Here is a 20,112-nt window from a genome sequence, read left to right on the forward strand (position 1 = left end):
GTTTTTGGCTGTTGGTTTGTTTTTTGTGAACAGTTTCTCTATTTCTTTTATTTAAATTGTTCTGTTTAAACTTTCTGTTTCTACTGAGGTTGATTCTAATAACCATATTTTCCTTAAAAATTATATCATTTCGGTTTTCAAATTTATCTGCATAGAATTTATTTTTATTTTCTCTGCATTAGTCACTCCTTGTCATTTCTCATTTTTTACATTTGTGTTTTCTTCCTTTATTTACCTTAAATTAGCCAGTGGTTTGTTAATTTTTCAAGAAACCAGAATTTTATTTAATTTGCTATTTTTCTATTCACTTAATTCTGTTTGTATCTTTATCATTTCTTCCCTTGTGCTCCCTTTTGGTTTATTTTTGCTGGTTTTTTCCCCTAGTTATTTGATTTAGGAATTTAATTCATTTATGTTCATTCTTTCATTTTTATTGATATAGGTGTTAAGGCTACAAATTTTCATCTATACTGCTTTACATGGATTCTGATATATAGTGTTTTCATTATCTTTCAGGAATTCTTTGTAGTACCCCTTTCATCGTAGAATTACATAATAGGTTTTAAAATTTCCAGGTAGAAGAGTCTTTTTATTTTCTAGTTTTTTTTTAATTTAAAAAATTTTGAAATAAATTTAACAAGGTACAAAGCCTACATCTAGTTTTAATTTCACTTAGGACTGGTATCAGGGTGTTATTTTTAATATTTCCACTTTATAGAAACTGTTTTGTGTCCTAAATGTCCTTTTTTTTCTGAAGGTTCCATGTATATATTTTTTTCTCCAAGATTTACCTCACTGAATGTATAGGAATTAAAACGAACTAGAGTGACAATAATTTAAGTGAAACACACACATAAACTGTGAACCAAAAAAGGCAGACACACTATCATTATTAGGTAGATAAACCTCCATTCTCCCAGTTAGGATCTTTGTTGCGAATCTGATAGCAAACGTGGTCGCCAAGCCTTTGGGGCCCTCCTAAACACTGGAACACAAGTCATTGTGATGCCGGGTAGTACCCGTGGGTGGCGGTAAATTATTTCGAATGGACTCAGAAATAACTCTCAAATTGGAAAATGGATTGATGAAACCTTGTAGGTGGGTTCTTTTGAGCTGATACACATCCAGTGATTGTAACTGATCCTGCTGAATGTACTGTGGCAATGGATACTTTAAGCTCCCAGTGGAACACACACTTTAGACAAGCAGTAGGGTTTTTAAAGTGGCAATTCCATAGGACACCTCCTGTTTGGATAGAATGTTTAAATATGAGGTTGGGGTGGCAGGAAGAAGAAACTCAGACAGGCTGATACATAACATACAATTAGTCCCTTTTCACTCTTCTTTTACCCTTCTCATGCCTACTTCTGGGAAACAAGCTACTGGTATTTGCAAGTGGCAAAAAAGAGTGAGGCTGAGGGGTGGAAGACTTTAATTTGGTGCTTCTCCCACTGCCCAATTATGCTTGCTGGATATGGAAGATTATGGGTAACCGTGATACTGATCATGGATACGAGGTGACAACTACACTGGAAGTCTTGGTATGGTCCACAAGTCAGGAAGTGACAGAGATGTTCTAGAATAGTACAGTGTATAAAAGGAAGAAACTGCTGAGCCCGTGAGGATGAATCTGTCCAGATGGTGTTGATTAGATATGGTGAGGATTGGGAAAAGGGTGAAGAGTTTGCTTCAGGGACTCATCACACCATTCACATCGCTGTGGAAAGAGAACAGCAACTCTCGTAAAGGAGGAACACTTCAGATCCTGGGAGATCAGGGGTGGGGAAGGGACCACTAAACTCTCTTGCATTGTGTATCTCTGGAAGAATGCACAGAAAGAGGACGAAGATGGGAAGATGTATTTATTCTTGTACCTATAGAATTTTGAACCATGTATTTTATGTATTCTTAAAAACTATTAAAAATTTAAAGATTAAAAGAAATGTACCTAAATCTGGAACTAAAATCTAGAAATTAACATTCTCAGCTGTAAAGCTAGGGTGCTGTATAGTAAGAACCTAAAATATAAAAATACAAGTTAGATTTTCTTTTAACAGTAATATACAAATTAAGTTCTCGTATGAAAATGTTTCTAGGAATGTATATATACAAGAATAGTGTAAGCTGTTAAATTAACTTTATTTTTATTTAATATAACTGATGATGTTAACAGACAAATATATTTTAATGTAACAAAAATTATAATTGCTAAGTTTACCATCTATATTTTAAAGGATTTCACAATTATTTTAATATCGACAAAGGCTTAATATTTTAATTTTACCCATTTTTGAAATGTAAAATACATGATTATAATAATACCCATACTAGATATCTTACAATTTTAAAGTTTTAGCTAAAACATGTAAGTCTCTGCAGGTAAAAGCATGAGTTCTCTTATACCTATGACAAATAAAATGTATTACTAATAAAGTGCCACTGGATTAGACAATGCCATTTCAAATATTTTCTTTTTGGAGAGGAGGACAAAAACAGTATAGAGCCAGTAATTTGCACTATACTTTGTAACAAGCACAAGAGTGCTTATTTATAGTAGATATTAACCACAATAAAGAATTCCTTTCAAGAATGATCACAACTATGACTTATGACAAGCTGTATAGTCATCACTGAATAAAGTTTATATCCAGAGCTTTAAAAATGTGCAATCTTGAACTAAGATAAACTTAAGTCTACCAATATCAAGACACAGTTTTAGGGACTTTATATAAATAAAGCAATCTCTCTCAATTGTAAAATAGGTTTCGACCTGTTCTAAGGAGACAGATAGTGGTGGATGGTAAAGTTTGGCAAGTATGTTTTTAGAAGGTGAAAGCCTGATATGCATTGCTATAAGATGCATCTTTCATGAAAGGAAAACATGCTAATTAGATGTATACAGCACTTTTCAGGCACTTGACCTCACTTGGTAGTTACCTTGATGTTCAGATGGTTATTTAACGAAAAAACATTATATAGAACTTCAAGTCATGTTCCCACAGAACATCTGTGTTCCGTAAGCTAAATCCAAATGTTCCCTGCTAAAATCAAATAATGCCATATACCCAATTCAGAGAAAAAAATTTAATAAAGTTAATAGATTGAATTTTCTCAATTTTAAGATTTTCCACAATAAATTTTTCTTAAGCTTTTGTTGCCTATTACTTGTCTGAATGGTAGGAAAAAAAAAAGGCTTGAAAACTATGAAGTATTTTGCTTAGATGATATCAGAAAATTTTAAGCTGTTGCCAGTTCAATATAATATACTGTTTATGGAAATATGCTTATAGTTCATACATTTTCTGCTTAAGAGCCATATTTTCTCATAATAAATTTGTTCCTAGTTCATATTACAGAATTCAATATGTAAACATTTTAGTGTATCCAAAAAAGTACTATGAATTTTTGTTCTGTTGTCCCTAAGTATGTTTGAGAATCACATCAAAGTTTGGCTCTAAAACTATCTCTGGGTTCCAGGCCAAAGGAATGCTTTCAGATATATCATTAAGGATAAGGGTCTAAGATAAGACTACCAAATTCTTCTCTAAAATGAAAAAAAATATGGCAAGATTCCAGTATAGATGTTACTAATGTTATCATTTTTTTCTTGAATATTTAGTATATGGTTTAAGTATGTTGATATTATGGATTTTTGTTTGTATGTATCACTCTATTATAATTTGGGAAAAATTTGCAATATACTTTCAGGCAGTTAGCTTTGAAATAATGAAACTTCAGCACTTAGCACAAACAGCCCTGAGAACAATGCATTCAAATTACAGTTCAACTAGAAGTAATCTAATTGAGAAACTTTAAAGTACAAAAACAAATTCTGGAAAAGCTGTAAATTAAAAAAAAAAAACCAGTTACCAACATTTGAGGCACTACCAGACTACAGTACTTTTAAGAGTTGGAATGACGTTGTAAAAAGAGCAAACATGCACACTAACTGTGCTATAATGAAAAGTTGTGTCCCCAGATTTTATAGCCTAAACATTTTACTGCAGCATCTCCTAGTAAAGATTTCATGCTCTGGCTGCAGGAGAGTTCTGATAATTGTTATAAAGCATTGGTACAGAATTTTGTACCGTAAATGGAAACATATTCAAGAGCATGGTTAGCAATAATTTCAAGTGACTGACAGCCCTTGGAGGGGAGCATGAAAGAAACATCATAATTATGTTTATGATGCAAATGCTAAGTCAAAGTAGCAATAATTTGATCTATTTCAGAGGGTATACAACTTTGTAGCAAATAAGGTAAAACAAAGTCTTCACAGTAGAAATAAAATATGTTGTTCTAGAAAGAAACAAATATTCCACTTGTTACTATAATATTGTATATAAATTGGTGAAATGCCTACAGACAAAAAGGTATCACTGTATAATCTATCAATGTGACAGTCTACATTCTGTATATGGTAACTTTGACATTTAACACATTTGCTACAAAAAAGTACAACAAATACTAGGAATCAACTTTTAACATTTCTGATGTCAAAAAAGAATGAAGTCACTTCTGTTCTGTTAAAAAATATGTTTCCTGCTTCCTTTTAATACAATTTATAAAGCTTTTCTAAATGAAATATATTGTTCTAGAGAAACATGTACTGACTTATGTGAAAATAAACAGTCCCGTATCTTTAAAATCTATACTTATAATTAATTATATGACAGAAGAGTATTTATACTCATTATAGTACTTAAAATGAAATATTTAAGCATAAATAGCTTTTGCCATTCAAGATATGAAGGTACAGATGCATTATTATAATTTATATACACTTACCTCACAATTGAAAATATATTTATGTGAAGTTTGACAAATTATGAAGAACAAGGGCATGCCAATCCAGAATTAATACTAAACCAGAACATCAGTGTGGTTAACTGGGGTCATATGAATGACCAGCAAGTAACACAGACTGATAACTTTTTGGAGCTCCTGTGGGTAACAATGCCAACCAGTCACAAGTAAGATACATATTACAGAGTACTAAAAAACTAGAGCAGTATGTAGTAGATATTTAAATGGAATACTGGAAAGAATTTAGTCTAGTTACTAACTGTGCTTTGGATGGGCAAAAACTAAAATGTTATACTAAAAATGATTAACTACAACCTCAATATTTCTTGTGCTTTAGAATTCCTCTTGCATTTCCTTAAAGTATCTTGCTTCTTCTCCAAATGGGTTTGCTGAGGCCAATACAAGATTTAAAAGTGTGTGCAAATTAAGTAACTAAAACTTTGGCATCTTCTGTTCCTAATGCTACTTCCGGTCACTGAGTAGACCAGTTACAGCATCACACATATTTTCCTCTAGATGATAGGTACAAAGGCCTTTTAGAAGTCAAAGTATGATGGGAGAGGTCTCATAATGAGTCTTAGAGAATGAAGTTATTACTGAAATGGTGATTTTGTTCTAAGTTTCACTGCAATATAATGACTGGTGTTGAGTCAAAGGTCCTCACAAACCCTGTGACAATGCCTAGAATTCTGGAAATATAGAGATATATGATCCAAAAGGCTAAACAGAAATGTAGCGGAATCACCTAAAATACTTTTTAAAATAATTGTTTATAGAATTCTTTCCTAGATATATTTCACACCAGTAACTGAATTAAGTCACATGACAATCAGATAAAATACATATACTTCTTAAGTTAAATAATAATTATCACATAAAGTGACTTTTCTTCTATGATTCACTTTCATGTTAGAAAAAACATACATAAATTTAACAAATGTTCCAAATCAATTTAAAGTAAGAATTTCCAGTTTTGTCTAACAATATTTTGATGTCAAAAAAGTCTACTTAAAAATGGCTGAAAAGGAGTGACTACTACAAATACCAACATTTATTCAACATAATTGATAAAAAGTGCTGCATAGTATCCTGTAAAGCAGGTCACTCCCTTAAATAAAGAGAGAAAACAAGAGTTAAAGGCAAAAACACAAATGGAAACTTCCTATTTTTATGTTGAATACAAAGGCCACAAATAAAAACCTATAGCTTTAACCAACATCCTTTGCCACTGTCCTTTGTGTCTTCCTTACAATATGACTTGCTAACAATCACAAAACAGTTTAATGCCTCTGTCAACCACAAGAAAGTACTAAAACCACCATAATATAGGTTATATTAAGTGTACCAGCAATTTGGCAAAGAACAGAATGACTGAGGTAATACAGGTGGGCTGCACATGGTTACTAAGATAACTGGCACTTTTTGATAACATGATTTTTGTTTAAGGATCTGTACTTGCCACACCCATGCTGAAACTCTGACAATTCCAATCCATAATCTACTTATTCTATGATATTAAGTTTGAAATTAATGCAGAGCAATTCAACTTAAATGTGGTGCTTCAATACCACTAGATGCTACATTGTTTGATTTAAAACCCTGGTTTATTTATCATTTAACTAAAATTTAGGAACGATTTGCTCAGACAAATCACATCTGCTGAAGCTATCTTGTCTGTTTCTTAGACTTACACACTGAAAACCACAGGAAAGTTATAGGAAAGACACCTACAAAATTTAAAAAAAAGAATTATACATCTTGATCATTTTTTTAAATTACGAATTGCCTGCAAAACTAACTCAGCACAATTTCAAAACAATTAAAAAAGAAATGAGGTTGCTTATGAACGCCATAGCTTTGGTGACAACTTGGAACCAAACTTTAGATCTGCAGTTGATCCAGACCTAAACATTTTGCTCATGCCTGATGTTCCCATTTATTTGCAGGGCTTTATGGCTACAGCACATTCTTCACTCATTGCACACATGACAGACACCTAGAAGGAAAAAAATGCAGGCAAAAATGTATTCAAAAGGCAATACATATATAAGATATAGTTAATTCATCATACATTGGATATTTGTGGATATTTTATACATATTGATTTTGTAAAGAGGTATTCCAAGATCAAATAATCTACTTTTTTTTAGTTTTCTAAAGCTAAATTTCTCAAATTGTGGTTTTTAAGAAAACTTCCAGGGAACAGGAGAATAAAAACTATAAATGTTTCAATACTTATTAGACGTTATACTTCTGAGAGTTATAACAAGATAAAGTAAGCCACCTTCAGTCTTTAGTATTCCCATAACATCCTTTCTCATCCTTAAGAATAGTTCAGGCTGATCTTCAAAACAAATTCGGGATTGACAGTGTCTATGTAGTAAAAAATGAACTTTGATACCTTCTTTGGTAATGGCCATGGTAAAAGGTATCATGGGAAAACTGCCTAGTTCTAGAGATTATTTTCAACATTTCAGCAGTATTTAAAAGCTGTATTTCACATATAGTATTTTATGCTAACTAGTTTAGGTCAAAGTTTTTATAAAATGATTTAAAAAAAAAATCTCTCCATAGGTCTTTACCTGTACATCTTCACCTGCATTATATTTTCCTTCTATTTCTTTGCCTAGTTCACCTTCTGGCAGCTTAAGATCCTCACGAACTTCACCAGTTTCTGTCAGCAGGGAAAGGTAACCATCCTGAATGCATATCAGCTATTGAAAGAAATTATATCATTTGCATTGATTAGATGACACCCACTCCTTTGTAATTTTTACATAAATTGCCAATTATATTAATTTTTATAAGTACACAGTAATACATTAATACATTTTTGGTGCTTAAGAATGCTACACATACAAAAGCATAAAATAGGTACAGACAAAAAAATATAAGTTCATTCCTTCCTGCACTCTCCCCTCCCGCAAATCTCTAGGTTATTAAACAGTTTAGGCTTTTTTATAGAGTATCCTGAAGTTATGTACACAATATATAGTTGCTTTAAAAAAATAAATGAGATATTATAAGTATTTTTCAGCAAGTTGTTTTCACTTAATATATCTTAGAAATTTCTGTTTTGGAAAATATGAACCTACCTTAGTCTCTCTAATCACTTCACAACTGCAAAGTTATACTGTAACTGATTTAACCATTTTTTGTATTAATGGGCATAAAAGTTATTTTCAGTTTTTCATAATTACAAACAATGTGTTTTATAATTTGATTATGAACAAACTGAAGTGGAAAATTTTTGGTCTCCAGCTCACTGCTAACAACACTAGATTTTTTAAAAAAGAAAAACATTAGCTTGTTGATGACATTAATGAAACAAAACCAGTCATCAACTTAACCTGCAAAAAAGCACAGTATTGATATCATTGAATTTCTTTCATTACAGGTATGAGGAAACAGCCAGGCCACATTAATTTATTCTAAAAGCATGTATACCATCAGTGTGCCTAGAATTTTAAGTTTTTTTTTTAACTGGGGTATTATTGCTTTACAATGTTGTGTTAGTTTCTACTGTACAACGAAGTGGAGTTCCCTGTGCTATACAGCAGGTTCTCATTAGTTACCTATTTTATACATATTAGTTAGTATATATATGTCAATCCCAATCTCCCAATTCATCCCACCTGCCCTTTCCCCAATTGGTGTCCGTACATTTGTTCTCTACATCTGTGTCTCTATTTCTGTCTTGCAAACAGGTTCATCTGTACCATTTTTCTAGATTCCACGTATATGCGTTAATATATGATATTTAGTTTTCTCTTTCTGACTTATTTCACTCTGTATGACAGTCTCTAGGTCCATCCACATCTCTACAAATGACCCAATTTTGTTCCTTTCTGTGGCTGAGTAATATTCCATTGTATACATGTACCACATCTTCTTCATCCATTCATCTGTCAATGGGCCTTTAGGTTGCTTCCATGACCTGGCTATTGTAAATAGTGCTGCAATGAACATTGGGGTGCATGTGTCTTTTTGAGTTATAGTTTTCTCTGGGTATATGCCCAGTAGTGGGATTGCTGGGTCATATGGTAATTCTATTTTTAGTTTTTTAAGGAACCTCCATACTGTTCTCCATAGTGGCTGTATCAATTTACGTTCCCACCAACAGTGCAAGAGGGTTCCCTTTTCTCCATACCCTCTCCAGCATTTATTGTTGTAGATTTTGTGATGATGGCCATTTTGACCGGTGTGAGGAGATACCTCACTGTAGTTTGGATTTGCTTTTCTCTAATAATTAGCGATGTTGAGCATCTTTTCATGTGCCTCTTGGCCATCTGTATGTCTTCTTTGGAGAAATGTCTATTTAAGTCTTCTGCCCATTTTTTGATTGCATTGTTTGTTTTTGTGATATTGAGCTGCATGAGCTGTTTGTATATTTTAGAGATTAATCCTTTGTCTGTTGATTCATTTGTAATTATTTTCTCCCATTCTGGGAGTTCTCTTTTTTTTCTTTTTTTTTCCTGGGAGTTGTCTTTTTGTCTTGTTTATGGTTTCCTTTGCTGTGCAGAAGCTTTTAAGTTTCATTAGGTCCCATTTGTCTAACAGGTTTTATAAAAGGCAATCACCCATCATACCAGATGCTACCATTGACATACACAAAAAGAGTTAAAGACATGGTCCCTGGTCCCCTTTAGCCCCTATGACATAACACAGGCATACCACAGAGGTAGAGTTTCAAAGCTCTCCTCTATGGCACTACCAACTCTGGCAATGGCTTTCCACAGAAACCCCACCTACCACCGGAGATTTCAGTTTTTACACATGTCTACAATCTCAAAAACAAAAAACCATCCTACTGAGCCACCACAAACACTTTTAATTAATCTTTTGGTCACTCAAACATTTGTGAGGTAGTTGGCAGAAAAGCGGGAAGCAAGGAGGTTGAGTTGAGACAGAAGTGTAATTTTTAAACAATTAACCACAGGCTCATCTTTTTTTATTTCAGCTCTTTTAACAATTCCCTGAAGTAGAACTTGTCAATTTCAAGAGTTAAAGGTTCCCACTCCACTAGTGACTGAACCACATAAACCAAATAATAATACTGATATTTTGGTATTTATATGGTATTTTATTTTTTAAAGGGAATTAAATAAGCCATGGGATGAAATATAAAGCATTTCAAATACAAAAAGATACAGACATATTATAAAACATCTAAAATATATATTTATAAATATTAAAATAAATTGCTATAAGAAATAAAATTTAAAATTTCAAAAATAAACTAAGCTACAGAAAAGTAAAATTAAATAATAAAAGTGAATTATTTGGTCTTAAATAAATTATTTAAAAATTTTCAGATATTGAGAAAAGTTGCAAAAATAATGCAATGAAATCCTTTATCTTTTACCTAGATTTACTCTTTGTTAACATTTAACCACATGTGCTATTTTTCCCTCTCTGTATATATGGAATATATAAAATGCATACCATACACATTCTTATTCTTTTCTTATTTTTGCAGAACCATTTGAGAGTAAGTTTCAAACATCATGACTCTTCAGCAATAATACTTCAGTGTGTTTTTCCCAAGGACATATTCTTACATAGCCACAGTTTATTTTTCAAAATCAGGAAATTCAATATTGCTAACATATTATTCAATATATAGTCCATATTCAAAGTTGCCAATTGTCCCAATATTGTCTTCAATAACAATTTTTCCCTTTCAACTCCAGGATCATGCCTTGTATTTATTTGGCTGTCATGTCAGTTTAGTCTCTTAATTTGGAACAGTTCCTGACCCTTTGTGTTGCATGACATTGACATTTTTGACGAGCACAGGTTCACTGTATTATAGAATGTTGCTCAGTTTGAGTTTGTTTTCTAATGAGTCAGCTAGCGCATTTTTGGAAGGATTACTACATATATGATGTGTCCTCAGAGTATCACATCAAGAGGCAAATTATGTCACTATGTCCTATTACTGGTGATATTAACTTTGATCACCTGGCTTAGGTAGTATCTGCAAGATTTTTCCTCACTCAAGGTACCACTTCCCCTTTTGTAATTTTCAATCTTGAAAAAAAAAGCTAACGGTGTCATTTTTGTGTTTCAAGCATATTTCTGTGCAACTTTTTCAATCTTCCCTCAAAGCCCTCTCTGACGCTGTAGAGCTGGAAGGAGAGGATGGTAAGAAAACAGTTATAAGTCAATTCTAAATATTTCCTTTTGATTCTTCACCTGTAAGCAATCTACTTATTTGATAACTTTGAGATGTTTATGAACAATTTTTTTCTTTGGTAGAGAGAGCAATCATTTTGCTAATAGCAAGCAAGAAGACAGGAGAGGGCAGAGTCAGAAAACTTGTAATAGAGGAGTCAGACATGCAGTGGTATAGCAAGCTGCTGAATGACATTTGAAATTATACCATACACCCAAAATAATAGTACCAGAATGTGGTATCTGTCATTTCCTACGAAAAGAATCCAATGTATGGTGCTATTTCTCTCCATAGGGCTCCTGGGAAAATGGATAATTCCAGGTCCACAGTAGGAAGTATACAAGATCAGAAAGCATGGTGCTATTAAAGACCACTAGGTCCATATCAAAGGGGTTCAGGAGCTAACCAGAATAAGGTCTGGAATAAAGAAAGAACAATTTGATAATCAATAATGATAATAACTACAATGGATTGAAACATAAATGTGTTTAAATGCTTGAGTTCATAGTGAAAAAAAAATTTCACTGGTCATCTTCAGTAGATGCCAGGAAACCAGCTAATTTTGAAAACTGGTACTTAGAGGGAAAGAATCAAGTATTTATATTGGCTTTCCTATTATACACTGTACCACAGGGTAAACAAAAAAGCTGAAGGAAACCTTCTCTTATAGAAGTGTTCTGGCTTTTAAAGAAAAAAAAAGTAACAGATGATTACTTTGTCTCCTTTAATAAATTAATGGATTGAGGCAATTATATATCTAATAACATCACAAAAAAAGAAACCATCAGGGGCTTCCCTCATGGCGCAGTGGTTAAGAATCTGCCTGCCAGTGCAGGGGACATGGGTTTGAGCCCTGGTCCAGGAAGGTCTCACATGCCGCAGAGCAACTAAGCCCTCGTGCCACAACTACTGAGCCTGCGCTCTAGAGCTCACAAGCCACAACTACTCAGCCCACGTGCCATAACTACTGATGTCCGTGCGCCTAGAGCCTGTGCTCTGCAACAAGAGCAGCCAGAATGAGAAGCCTGCGCACGGCAACGCAGAGTAGCCTCCGCTCACCACAACTAGAGAAAGCCCACACACAGCAACGAAGACTCAATGCAGCCAAAAATAAATTTAAAAAAATTAAAAAAAAAAAAAGAAACCATCAGACTCATTTACTTGATGGTTGCACAGAATATCACCTATGGAGTAATTTTTGTTAAAGAAAAGAAGAAGAAAATAAAAATCTAAACTGGATCTGATCAAGTCTGTACATCTAATTATCAATTTTCAGGAAATATATGGGACAAAGGAAATGCAATTAGCAAAATACAGACTGCGCGGAAGTCTACAGAAAAACTTATCTAGTTTCTTCATCAAAAATGGAGGGGAAGAGAGAGAGAGAGAGGGAGAAAGAAGGAAGGGAGGAAAGAGAGGGAAGAGAGGCTCAAATGCATGTCTGAGAGAGGAGAACCTATAAAGTAGATTTAAGAGATACCTCAACCAATTTCAATGCGTGGACTTTTATTTAGGTCCTGATTTAGAAAAACTGTAAAACAAAAACAGTAACTATCACATCTGAAAAAGCAAAACGCAAACAAAAAAACAAAGACAATTAGGAAAATGTAGATATTGATTGGATATTTGAAGATATTAAGGAATTACTAATTTTGGGGGTGCCACAGTATGCTTTCTGTTTTTTACAGCCCATACCTTTTAAAAATGCGTAGCAAAATATTTGCAGATGAAATGATAAATGATATAATATCTGGGATTAGCTTCAAAATAACCAAGAGGTAGAGGGTACAGGAAATAAAAATAGATGGTGGGGTACAGATGAAACAAGATTGGTTATGTACTGATAATTGTGGAAGGTGGATGATGGGTACGTGAGGTTCATCAGATTTTGAAAATGTTCACAATAAAAAGTAAAAAAGAAAAATGGGGGCTTCCCTGGTGGCGCAGTGGTTGAGAGTCCGCCTGCTGATGCAGGGGACATGGGTTCGTGCCCCGGTCCGGGAAGATCCCACATGCCGCGGAGCGGCTGGGCCCGTGAGCCGTGGCTGCTGAGCCTGCGCGTCCGGAGCCTGTGCTCCGCAACGGGAGAGGCCACAACAGTGAGAGGCCCGCGTACCACAAAAAAAAAAAAAAGGAAAAATGCTATGGTATATCAGAATTCTAGAAAGAGCACTATAACCACTAAATAGTTGGGGGTACAGGGAGCTGAGGAAGCAAAGCATGAACTGAAAGGAAGGATATGGGGAGAGTAAGTGACTGCAGATTCTATCCATGATGTGGTCTGGTAAGAAAGAACATGAAAAAGGAGAATTATGGGGGAACTTTTTTGCTTGTATTTGTATTATTGGTATACAACAGAAGAAGGCTGGAGAAGGAATAGCATCATTACAGGTGGCTTAGCCCTAATTCCTGAATTTAATTTTATTTCTCAATCTATTTCAAAACAGTCAGACTTTTAGGTAAGACCTCCTCCTTTCTCCTTCTTCCTTTTCCTCTTCCCGCAGCACTCTCAAACTACTTCTTTAGAGCTGCTGGTCCCTGGGGGGAACTGAATGTTTGATCATTGTTATCAGACAACACAAGGAAATAACACTATCATCAACTAGAGTGTTATCTGACACACCAAGCCATAAAGTTGGGTATGCACAGCAAAACTCCATCATCAAGTAGAAGCTGCATATGTGAGATCAACTTGAGCAGCCCCTGAAAGCACCAACAAGTTGTATGAGACTTGGAAGCACCTTCTTCTGCAACATCCACAATTTCTCCCGCAACTTGTACCAATGACTTTGTGGGGAGTTCCCTATTACCACCTGACTGAAAAACAAAATTCAGAATGGTTTCTAGATGGTTATGCGTAGTCTGATGAAACTATTCAGAGGTGGCCCTGAAAGACAGTGGGGATGAGAACTTCCTGTACTGGACTTGAAAGAAGAGAGAACCAAAGGTTTGGATTTACACTGATTATGGGCAAGGGCTAAGAGTATGGATGGAAGGTCAACAAAACTGAAAGAAAAAGATGGGAAAATTGCTGACAATAAGGTCTGGGAAAGTGGTACGCAGAGGGTCCTCTCCAAATAGTTAGAGAATGTGTCCATATAAATGCTTACCAAGGGGACATGCTACCGAGGAGGCAGACAATTAGGTGACAAGATGATTCTACCTGTGAATGTCATTTAGCTTCTTTTTGTAGTCTTCCCAGTCCTTGTTCAATAGGCTCACGAACAATTGGCCACCGTGGCATGGGCTCAATGACACTGGTTTTCTCTCACCAAGGCTGATCTGACTACAGCCACTGCTGGTACCTCATAGCAGAGACCAATACAGAGTCCCTGCTATGGCACCATTTCCCCGGGGGGAAGAGCCAGCTACCTGGTAACATTGTACGCCCTCCATCATGGAAGAGGCAGCAGTTTGTGCTCACTGTAAGAGATCCTTACTCCACATATAAACCTGCCTTTGCTGCCTGCAGTGCTTCTGCTAAAATCTCATGTGTGGATTTGTAAACTGTCACATTACTGTCAGTACCTCACATAGTATCATTTCTGGCTAAAAAATTCATTTAACAGGCAAAATAAAAAGACAACAGGACAATGCTCAGAGAATTCACTGGTCCATGTCCTCCATCATTCTAAGACAGTTTGCCTGTGTGCATTTGCCTATTGAAGACTCATCTTTGCCTCCTGCTGAATGACACACTCTGGGCCTGGGTGCTATTTTACAGGTTAAATATATTCCGATATATGGTACTATTTCTCCCATAGGTAGAATACACAGGTCTAGGAACCAAAGGTAGGAGACTCTTCTCACTATTACCCTTAATGATACTGTAGCAAAATATCTGTTTCTTGTGTCTGCAGTACTGGGATCTGCTGGTTTAGAGGTTTTCTACTCCAAAGAAAGACTGCTTTTACCAGGGAACACAAAGATTCCACAGAACAGGTATAAATTATAAAAAGACTTTAGGCACAAGGAATTCATAGCATCATTATTTTCTTTGTCGTTCTATTTTAGTTGCAACAACAAAATTCAACTCCATATCCAAAAGACATACCACTTATTTGAAGAATATACTAGGATTTAATATTCACAGTTTTGGCAATTCATCAATAATCCAAAGATGCACAATATACACTTTAACATGTCCTGTAGTGATTAGTTTTCCTTCTGAAAAGTGGTCTTTAAATGACAGGTTAAACTTTAGTAAATGCAGAAAAGGCATTCAACTTGTGGTGTAGTGCACAGGAACACAGAACTTTCTAAAGAAATATGACTCAAGTGCGTACCAGAGTTTGAACAAGTGCTTCTATATTTAAGAGTCTGGGGATTCCCAAAGGTGTCTGGGTGTATTTGTATTTTACACCATCAGTGAGCCCCAGATAACCATAACTACTTTTGGGAGAAGTGATAGAAATTAGCAATTCCAATCCAAGTTACATCTTGGGATGGAATTCAGGAGACAATTTTCCCTTCATTCTGAACTTATGTTAAAATATGTAAAATTAAAATTATAAATATTGATACATTTCTTTTCCTAAACAAAGACTTACTTTTTAATTATTATAGTGAACAGATATATATATTTCACTTTAGCTGACTGTCAAACTGGAACTTGAAATACTGAATTCAGCAAATACAAAGGACTACAGGTAGCTAAATAATAAGTAGAAATTTAATCAAGGCACTTGGAAAGGTGAGTGAAGACCACTGTAGGACAATAAATATAACTGGAAAGGCTCATGGAACTAATTTTTTTTAATGAACAGAAATAAGTATTCTATGGTGACTTGATAATGAAGGGATGTGATCACTGAGTGCTCACTCTGCAAGGCACTATTCTAAGAATTAACTAATTAAACCTCACAGTGATTCCATGAGGAGTTTATTATTCTTATCCTTATTTTATAAAGAAAGGCAGGTGAGAGATTAAATAACTTGCCAACCAAGGTCATGCAGTTAGTAAGTGCCAAAGCAAGGATCTGGACCCAGACTGTTAGGCTTGAGTCATTCTCTGATCCGCTCTGGAACACAGACTACATACCAAAGGCTGGGACTACGGCGAGGCAGGTGAGGCACTTGTCTTGGGTGCAAAATTTAAGGTGGCACGCGCACACACACACACACACACCCATCAGTGATCAGGTTAATGTAATATTTTTAAAAATTAGAATAAATTCTATAATGAACAAAATATTAGACAGGATCAGGCCCCTGTGTGGCTTGGCATTGTTTCTGGTACTGTCTTTATTTAAAATTTTGTGCTTGAGGCAAGGGCCTCACTCATCTCATACCCCTCATCCTAGTCCAGGTCCTGCTTTATCTCAAAATAAAACCCAAACCAAAATTTTCCTTTATGTTAAATCTTGAGCTCCAATCAATGACTGGCTAATTTGATCACTGTAGTAGTCATCTGAACTACTTATACCATCTTTCTGAAACACTCAAGGGCAAAAGCTTTGTATACTGAATGAATATTAATGAATATTGAATATTCAAAGCATTCACACGTTAAGGATGAAAACAGAAATCTATTTTTGGCAAAAGAAAATTCTATGCTTAGCTTTAGTTGGCTGTACTATCTTTACCTCATTGAGTAATCATGTATGCATTTAACAAATGTTTATAGAGCATCCACTATATGCCATGTCTAAATTAGGTGCTCCAAGGATAATGGAATGATTAAGTGAAGTTTTTATACAGAAAAAGGGGAAGCAGAAAAAAAAAAACTACTTTGAGGGAATTATGGAGGACATTTTCTCATTAATCTTCATATTATCCCTCCTTTGTAGATGAGAAAACTGAGGCTCAGAAAGGTTGCGTAATTTGTCCAACATCACCCAGCTTGAAAGTGGCAGAACTAGATCAAAACTCAGATCTGCCTGACTTAAAAAAAACCTTGCTATTATTATACTAAGACAATTCAAATTTCTATGAAGACTTCAAAGCAACCTAGAAAACATTTGTAAGTGGGAAAATGAAAACATAAAACTGCTTACTAGATTAAAACTGTGCAAAAATATGTTTACATATGGACAAAAAGTAAAAGGAAATCATTGGATAATTGCAGTTAATGGTGCCATTCTTTAAAAATTATACAACACAATATGAGGTATAGAAAGGAACAAGTTTAAATTGGGTAAAACGAATTCGAGTGTCACACTTGTATTTTTCACTATGTAAAATGAAAAGAGTTCTATATATAGTATGCTTGATAAAGAAATTGCAGACTTTCAAGAAAGACTTTAGTTATGATTAATCTGAGCTCCCACATTCTATGAGGTCAGTGGTTTGGTTACCATCAATACTCCAAACAAGAAAACGCTATCATTAAACATGACTTATCCAAATGCATAACTGGAACTAAAACTTGCAGTTTATACCTATAATTTAACAAAAGGTCACAGCATGGTCACTGAATACAAATAAAACAATTACGAAGTTTTTGTATTTTCTTCACCATATTCAGTGACCATACACCTTATCCTTTGTGTTTATGGTTTTCAACTTATTTCCCTATTTAAGAATACCAAATTCTGACACACATTCACTAATATACACAAATTTGGTTGGTGGAACATGAATTCCAACAATTTCTTGAGAGTCTTAGGTCTGGTAAGGGAAAAGAAATACCTGGAAAGTATTTACAACAAAGAGAAATAATTTACAACAAGGAAAATAGTAATTTTACTAAACATTGGACTCACAATATGGAGTCACTTGATTTGAGAAATAATAAGTGTTCAAATTTTTTAAAATGCAAGAATGTTAAAAAGTGGCAAACTAGCAGTCATCCTAGATAAGGTACCAAGTGTTAAATAGCACTATCTATTTCTCCAATTTCTAAAATAAGTGGTACTTAACAATTGGTTAGAAAAACCTACAAAACTACTTGTGGGTTTTATTAAATTACAATGGACCGTAGAAAATATTTGCACCTTCAGGAAACAAGCAGCATTCTAAAGGAAATTAGAACTTACTTGATAATCATTTCTCTTAATATTTGGAACATCCATGTTGTGAGTAGAAGGGCAAATATCTTCATATTTTTTGCCCGTGAAAATATCAATTCCAACAAGGTGAACCTAATAGAGACGGGAGAACAGGAAACTGTTTAATCTTTGCCAAGATATCACTCATTACATACACAGACGCATAATACTAAAGCTGATTATGACAGATTCTTTCTCCTTCCAAGGTCATCTAATTTTACTTTCTTAAAAAAAAATGTAGTGGTCATACAACTGAGAAGCAGTGAACAACTAAACAGTATGATGACATATCAAGACCCAATATCATATAGTCTAGTAATTCAATCATAAGAGTGATTAAGAACAATGAATTTAGGTTCGTTAGAATGTTAGAACAGGTTTTCTCATTTGTAAACTGAATAGATTGTCTAAGTCACTAGGATTCAGGAAAGTTTCAGTTCCCAGTTAATGAAACATTATAAGGGCCCAAGAAGGAAATGTTACCTTTCAGTATTCAAATAGCTGATCACCCAGTAATTGTGGGAAGAAAAAAAAGAGTGTCATTATACACTTATAACTACAGAAACCTCATCTTCTGTAATGGAATACAAATGATCAAAATCCCAACACCAAGAAAGACCTGGAAGGGCATTTACCTTCGCATGACCGTGCTTGCCAGTTTTGGAAGTTGACATCTCCACTATTTTGCATGGTCGTCCTTTGAGCACCACGAAGCCGTTTTTGCGCAGGGCCGAACACTGCATAGGGTAAGTGCTGGAAGCCCCAGCATCTCCAGTAGTGAAATCAATTTCGTCCGCCATGGTGGGCTGGGGAGATGGTTGCTTTTCTGAGGGTACTATGCAAAAAGTTTGTTTGCTTTTTAACAACTGGCATGCAGGCAGGGAAACGCCTCATTTCGGAGAGGTTACGAGCCACGCATCATGGATCTATTATTTTTGCATTTATAGAACACCCACCCAGAATAGTGGGGACTTTCTAACTCCGGCCTTACAAACTTTTCCATCCTTCGGTGGGGAGGTGGGAGGGAAGTCGCAGAAGAGCTCGTTGAGGAGGGGGGATACCCGCCCAGGGCGCTCACCCGCGCTGGGGGCAGCAAATCCCGGCCCCACCGTCCCACTGCAGGAGGAGCCGGTGACTTTCCCGCACCGCGCCGCGCCTCCCGGCCCTCCGCCGCCGCCCGGATCCTCACTGCGGGGGGCCCAGCCCAGGCCTCATGTCCCCACGAAGGATGGAGATAACAGGACCTGGCCAGCAGCACCTGGCCCTCGGGCAGCGGGAGCGCACTTCTCCCCCCAGCCCGCAGCGCCGTCACTTCGACCTCTCAGACGCCCCCTGTCCTGCCGGAATCCCCGGCCCGGCCCGGCGCCTCACGGGCCTGAGCCTTGGCGGGTCCCGCGCTCGCCTCGGTCCCCCTTCCATCCTTCCTCCTCTCCACGGTCGGGGCTCGGCTCCGGCCGCCTTCCCCGGCCCTGCCTCGCTCCGGTCGCAGCCCCACCACCTTTTCCCAGAGTCTTCACCTTTCAGCAGGGAAAGAGCGCCTTTCGCCTGCGTAACCGCGCCAGTCTCCCACAGCTGCGGCGGCGGCAGCGGTGGCGACCTCGGCAGTTCCAAGACACGGGGCGGGGCCGCCACACTTCCCACACCCCGGCCTCCCCGCCCTTTCCCGCCCCCACATCAGCCCTACTTCCGGGATAGGTCCCGGCGCGTCATAGGCACCGCCCTCTCGCGCTATCATTGGCTACAAGGTTCCCGAGGCCCCTCCCAGTCACGTGAAGAGCGCCCTGGCAACCCCACGTGCTGCGGATTAGTGCACTTCCGGCGTGAAGAGCACTTTCTGGAGTTCGGTTGCTGAGGGTAAACTAGCCGGCAAGGAAACTTGCTCCCTCAAACTTTTAGGTTCGTTACGTTCGGGTCCCAGTCGAAGTTAATGGGAACCAAGCCACGCACTCGGTGGCCCTTGACGTCAGGTGCGTGGCGGTTGTCATGTGACGGCTGCCAGAACTCGCGACGCATGGGCCTTCAACGGTTGTGCCTCGTGACTGTGGAGGGAACTTTGTGTTCCAACTTCTGGCCCAACTTGCAGGCATACTTGGCGTTGAAGACCATGCTTCTTCCTCGAGGAAGAGCGCGAGTGCAGTA

At 36.6% G+C, this 20,112-nt stretch overlaps 1 protein-coding gene across 3 annotated transcripts; it reads right to left on the minus strand.

Moving 5' to 3' along the window:
• Nucleotides 1–2,120: 2,120 nt before the first annotated feature.
• EIF5A2 (eukaryotic translation initiation factor 5A2) lies at nucleotides 2,121–19,597 on the minus strand. 3 transcript variants are annotated; one of them, XM_032631362.1, is made up of 6 exons: nucleotides 19,491–19,597; nucleotides 18,609–18,808; nucleotides 17,962–18,066; nucleotides 7,389–7,520; nucleotides 6,711–6,802; nucleotides 2,121–5,914 (listed from the first exon to the last, which is right to left on the minus strand). In XM_032631362.1, the coding sequence occupies exons 2-5, from the start codon at nucleotides 18,771–18,773 to the stop codon at nucleotides 6,743–6,745; spliced, it is 462 nt and encodes a 153-aa protein (XP_032487253.1). In that variant the 5' UTR covers nucleotides 18,774–18,808; nucleotides 19,491–19,597; the 3' UTR covers nucleotides 2,121–5,914; nucleotides 6,711–6,742. The 3 variants fall into 3 exon arrangements, with proteins under 3 accessions (XP_032487253.1, XP_032487251.1, XP_032487252.1); XM_032631360.1 differs by having other exon boundaries at nucleotides 2,121–6,802; XM_032631361.1 differs by having other exon boundaries at nucleotides 2,121–6,802; nucleotides 18,609–18,779; nucleotides 19,491–19,587.
• Between the last annotated feature and the right edge of the window lie 515 nt (nucleotides 19,598–20,112).

Source organism: Phocoena sinus, chromosome 4 (genome assembly GCF_008692025.1).
Source record: "Phocoena sinus isolate mPhoSin1 chromosome 4, mPhoSin1.pri, whole genome shotgun sequence".
Classification (NCBI taxonomy): domain Eukaryota; kingdom Metazoa; phylum Chordata; class Mammalia; order Artiodactyla; family Phocoenidae; genus Phocoena; species Phocoena sinus.

What these genes read in the sequence shown, in the direction of transcription:
- EIF5A2 (XM_032631362.1), bottom strand. Translation starts at nt 18,773, where the DNA reads ATGGCGGACGAAATTGATTTCACTACTGGAGATGCTGGGGCTTCCAGC. An exon ending in GCAAGCACGGTCATGCGAAG is followed by an intron (nt 18,067 to 18,608) that starts GTAAATGCCCTT and finishes CGTCTCTATTAG; the next exon opens with GTTCACCTTGTTGGAATTGA. An exon ending in TTAAGAGAAATGATTATCAA is followed by an intron (nt 7,521 to 17,961) that starts GTAAGTTCTAAT and finishes TTCTTTCAATAG; the next exon opens with CTGATATGCATTCAGGATGG.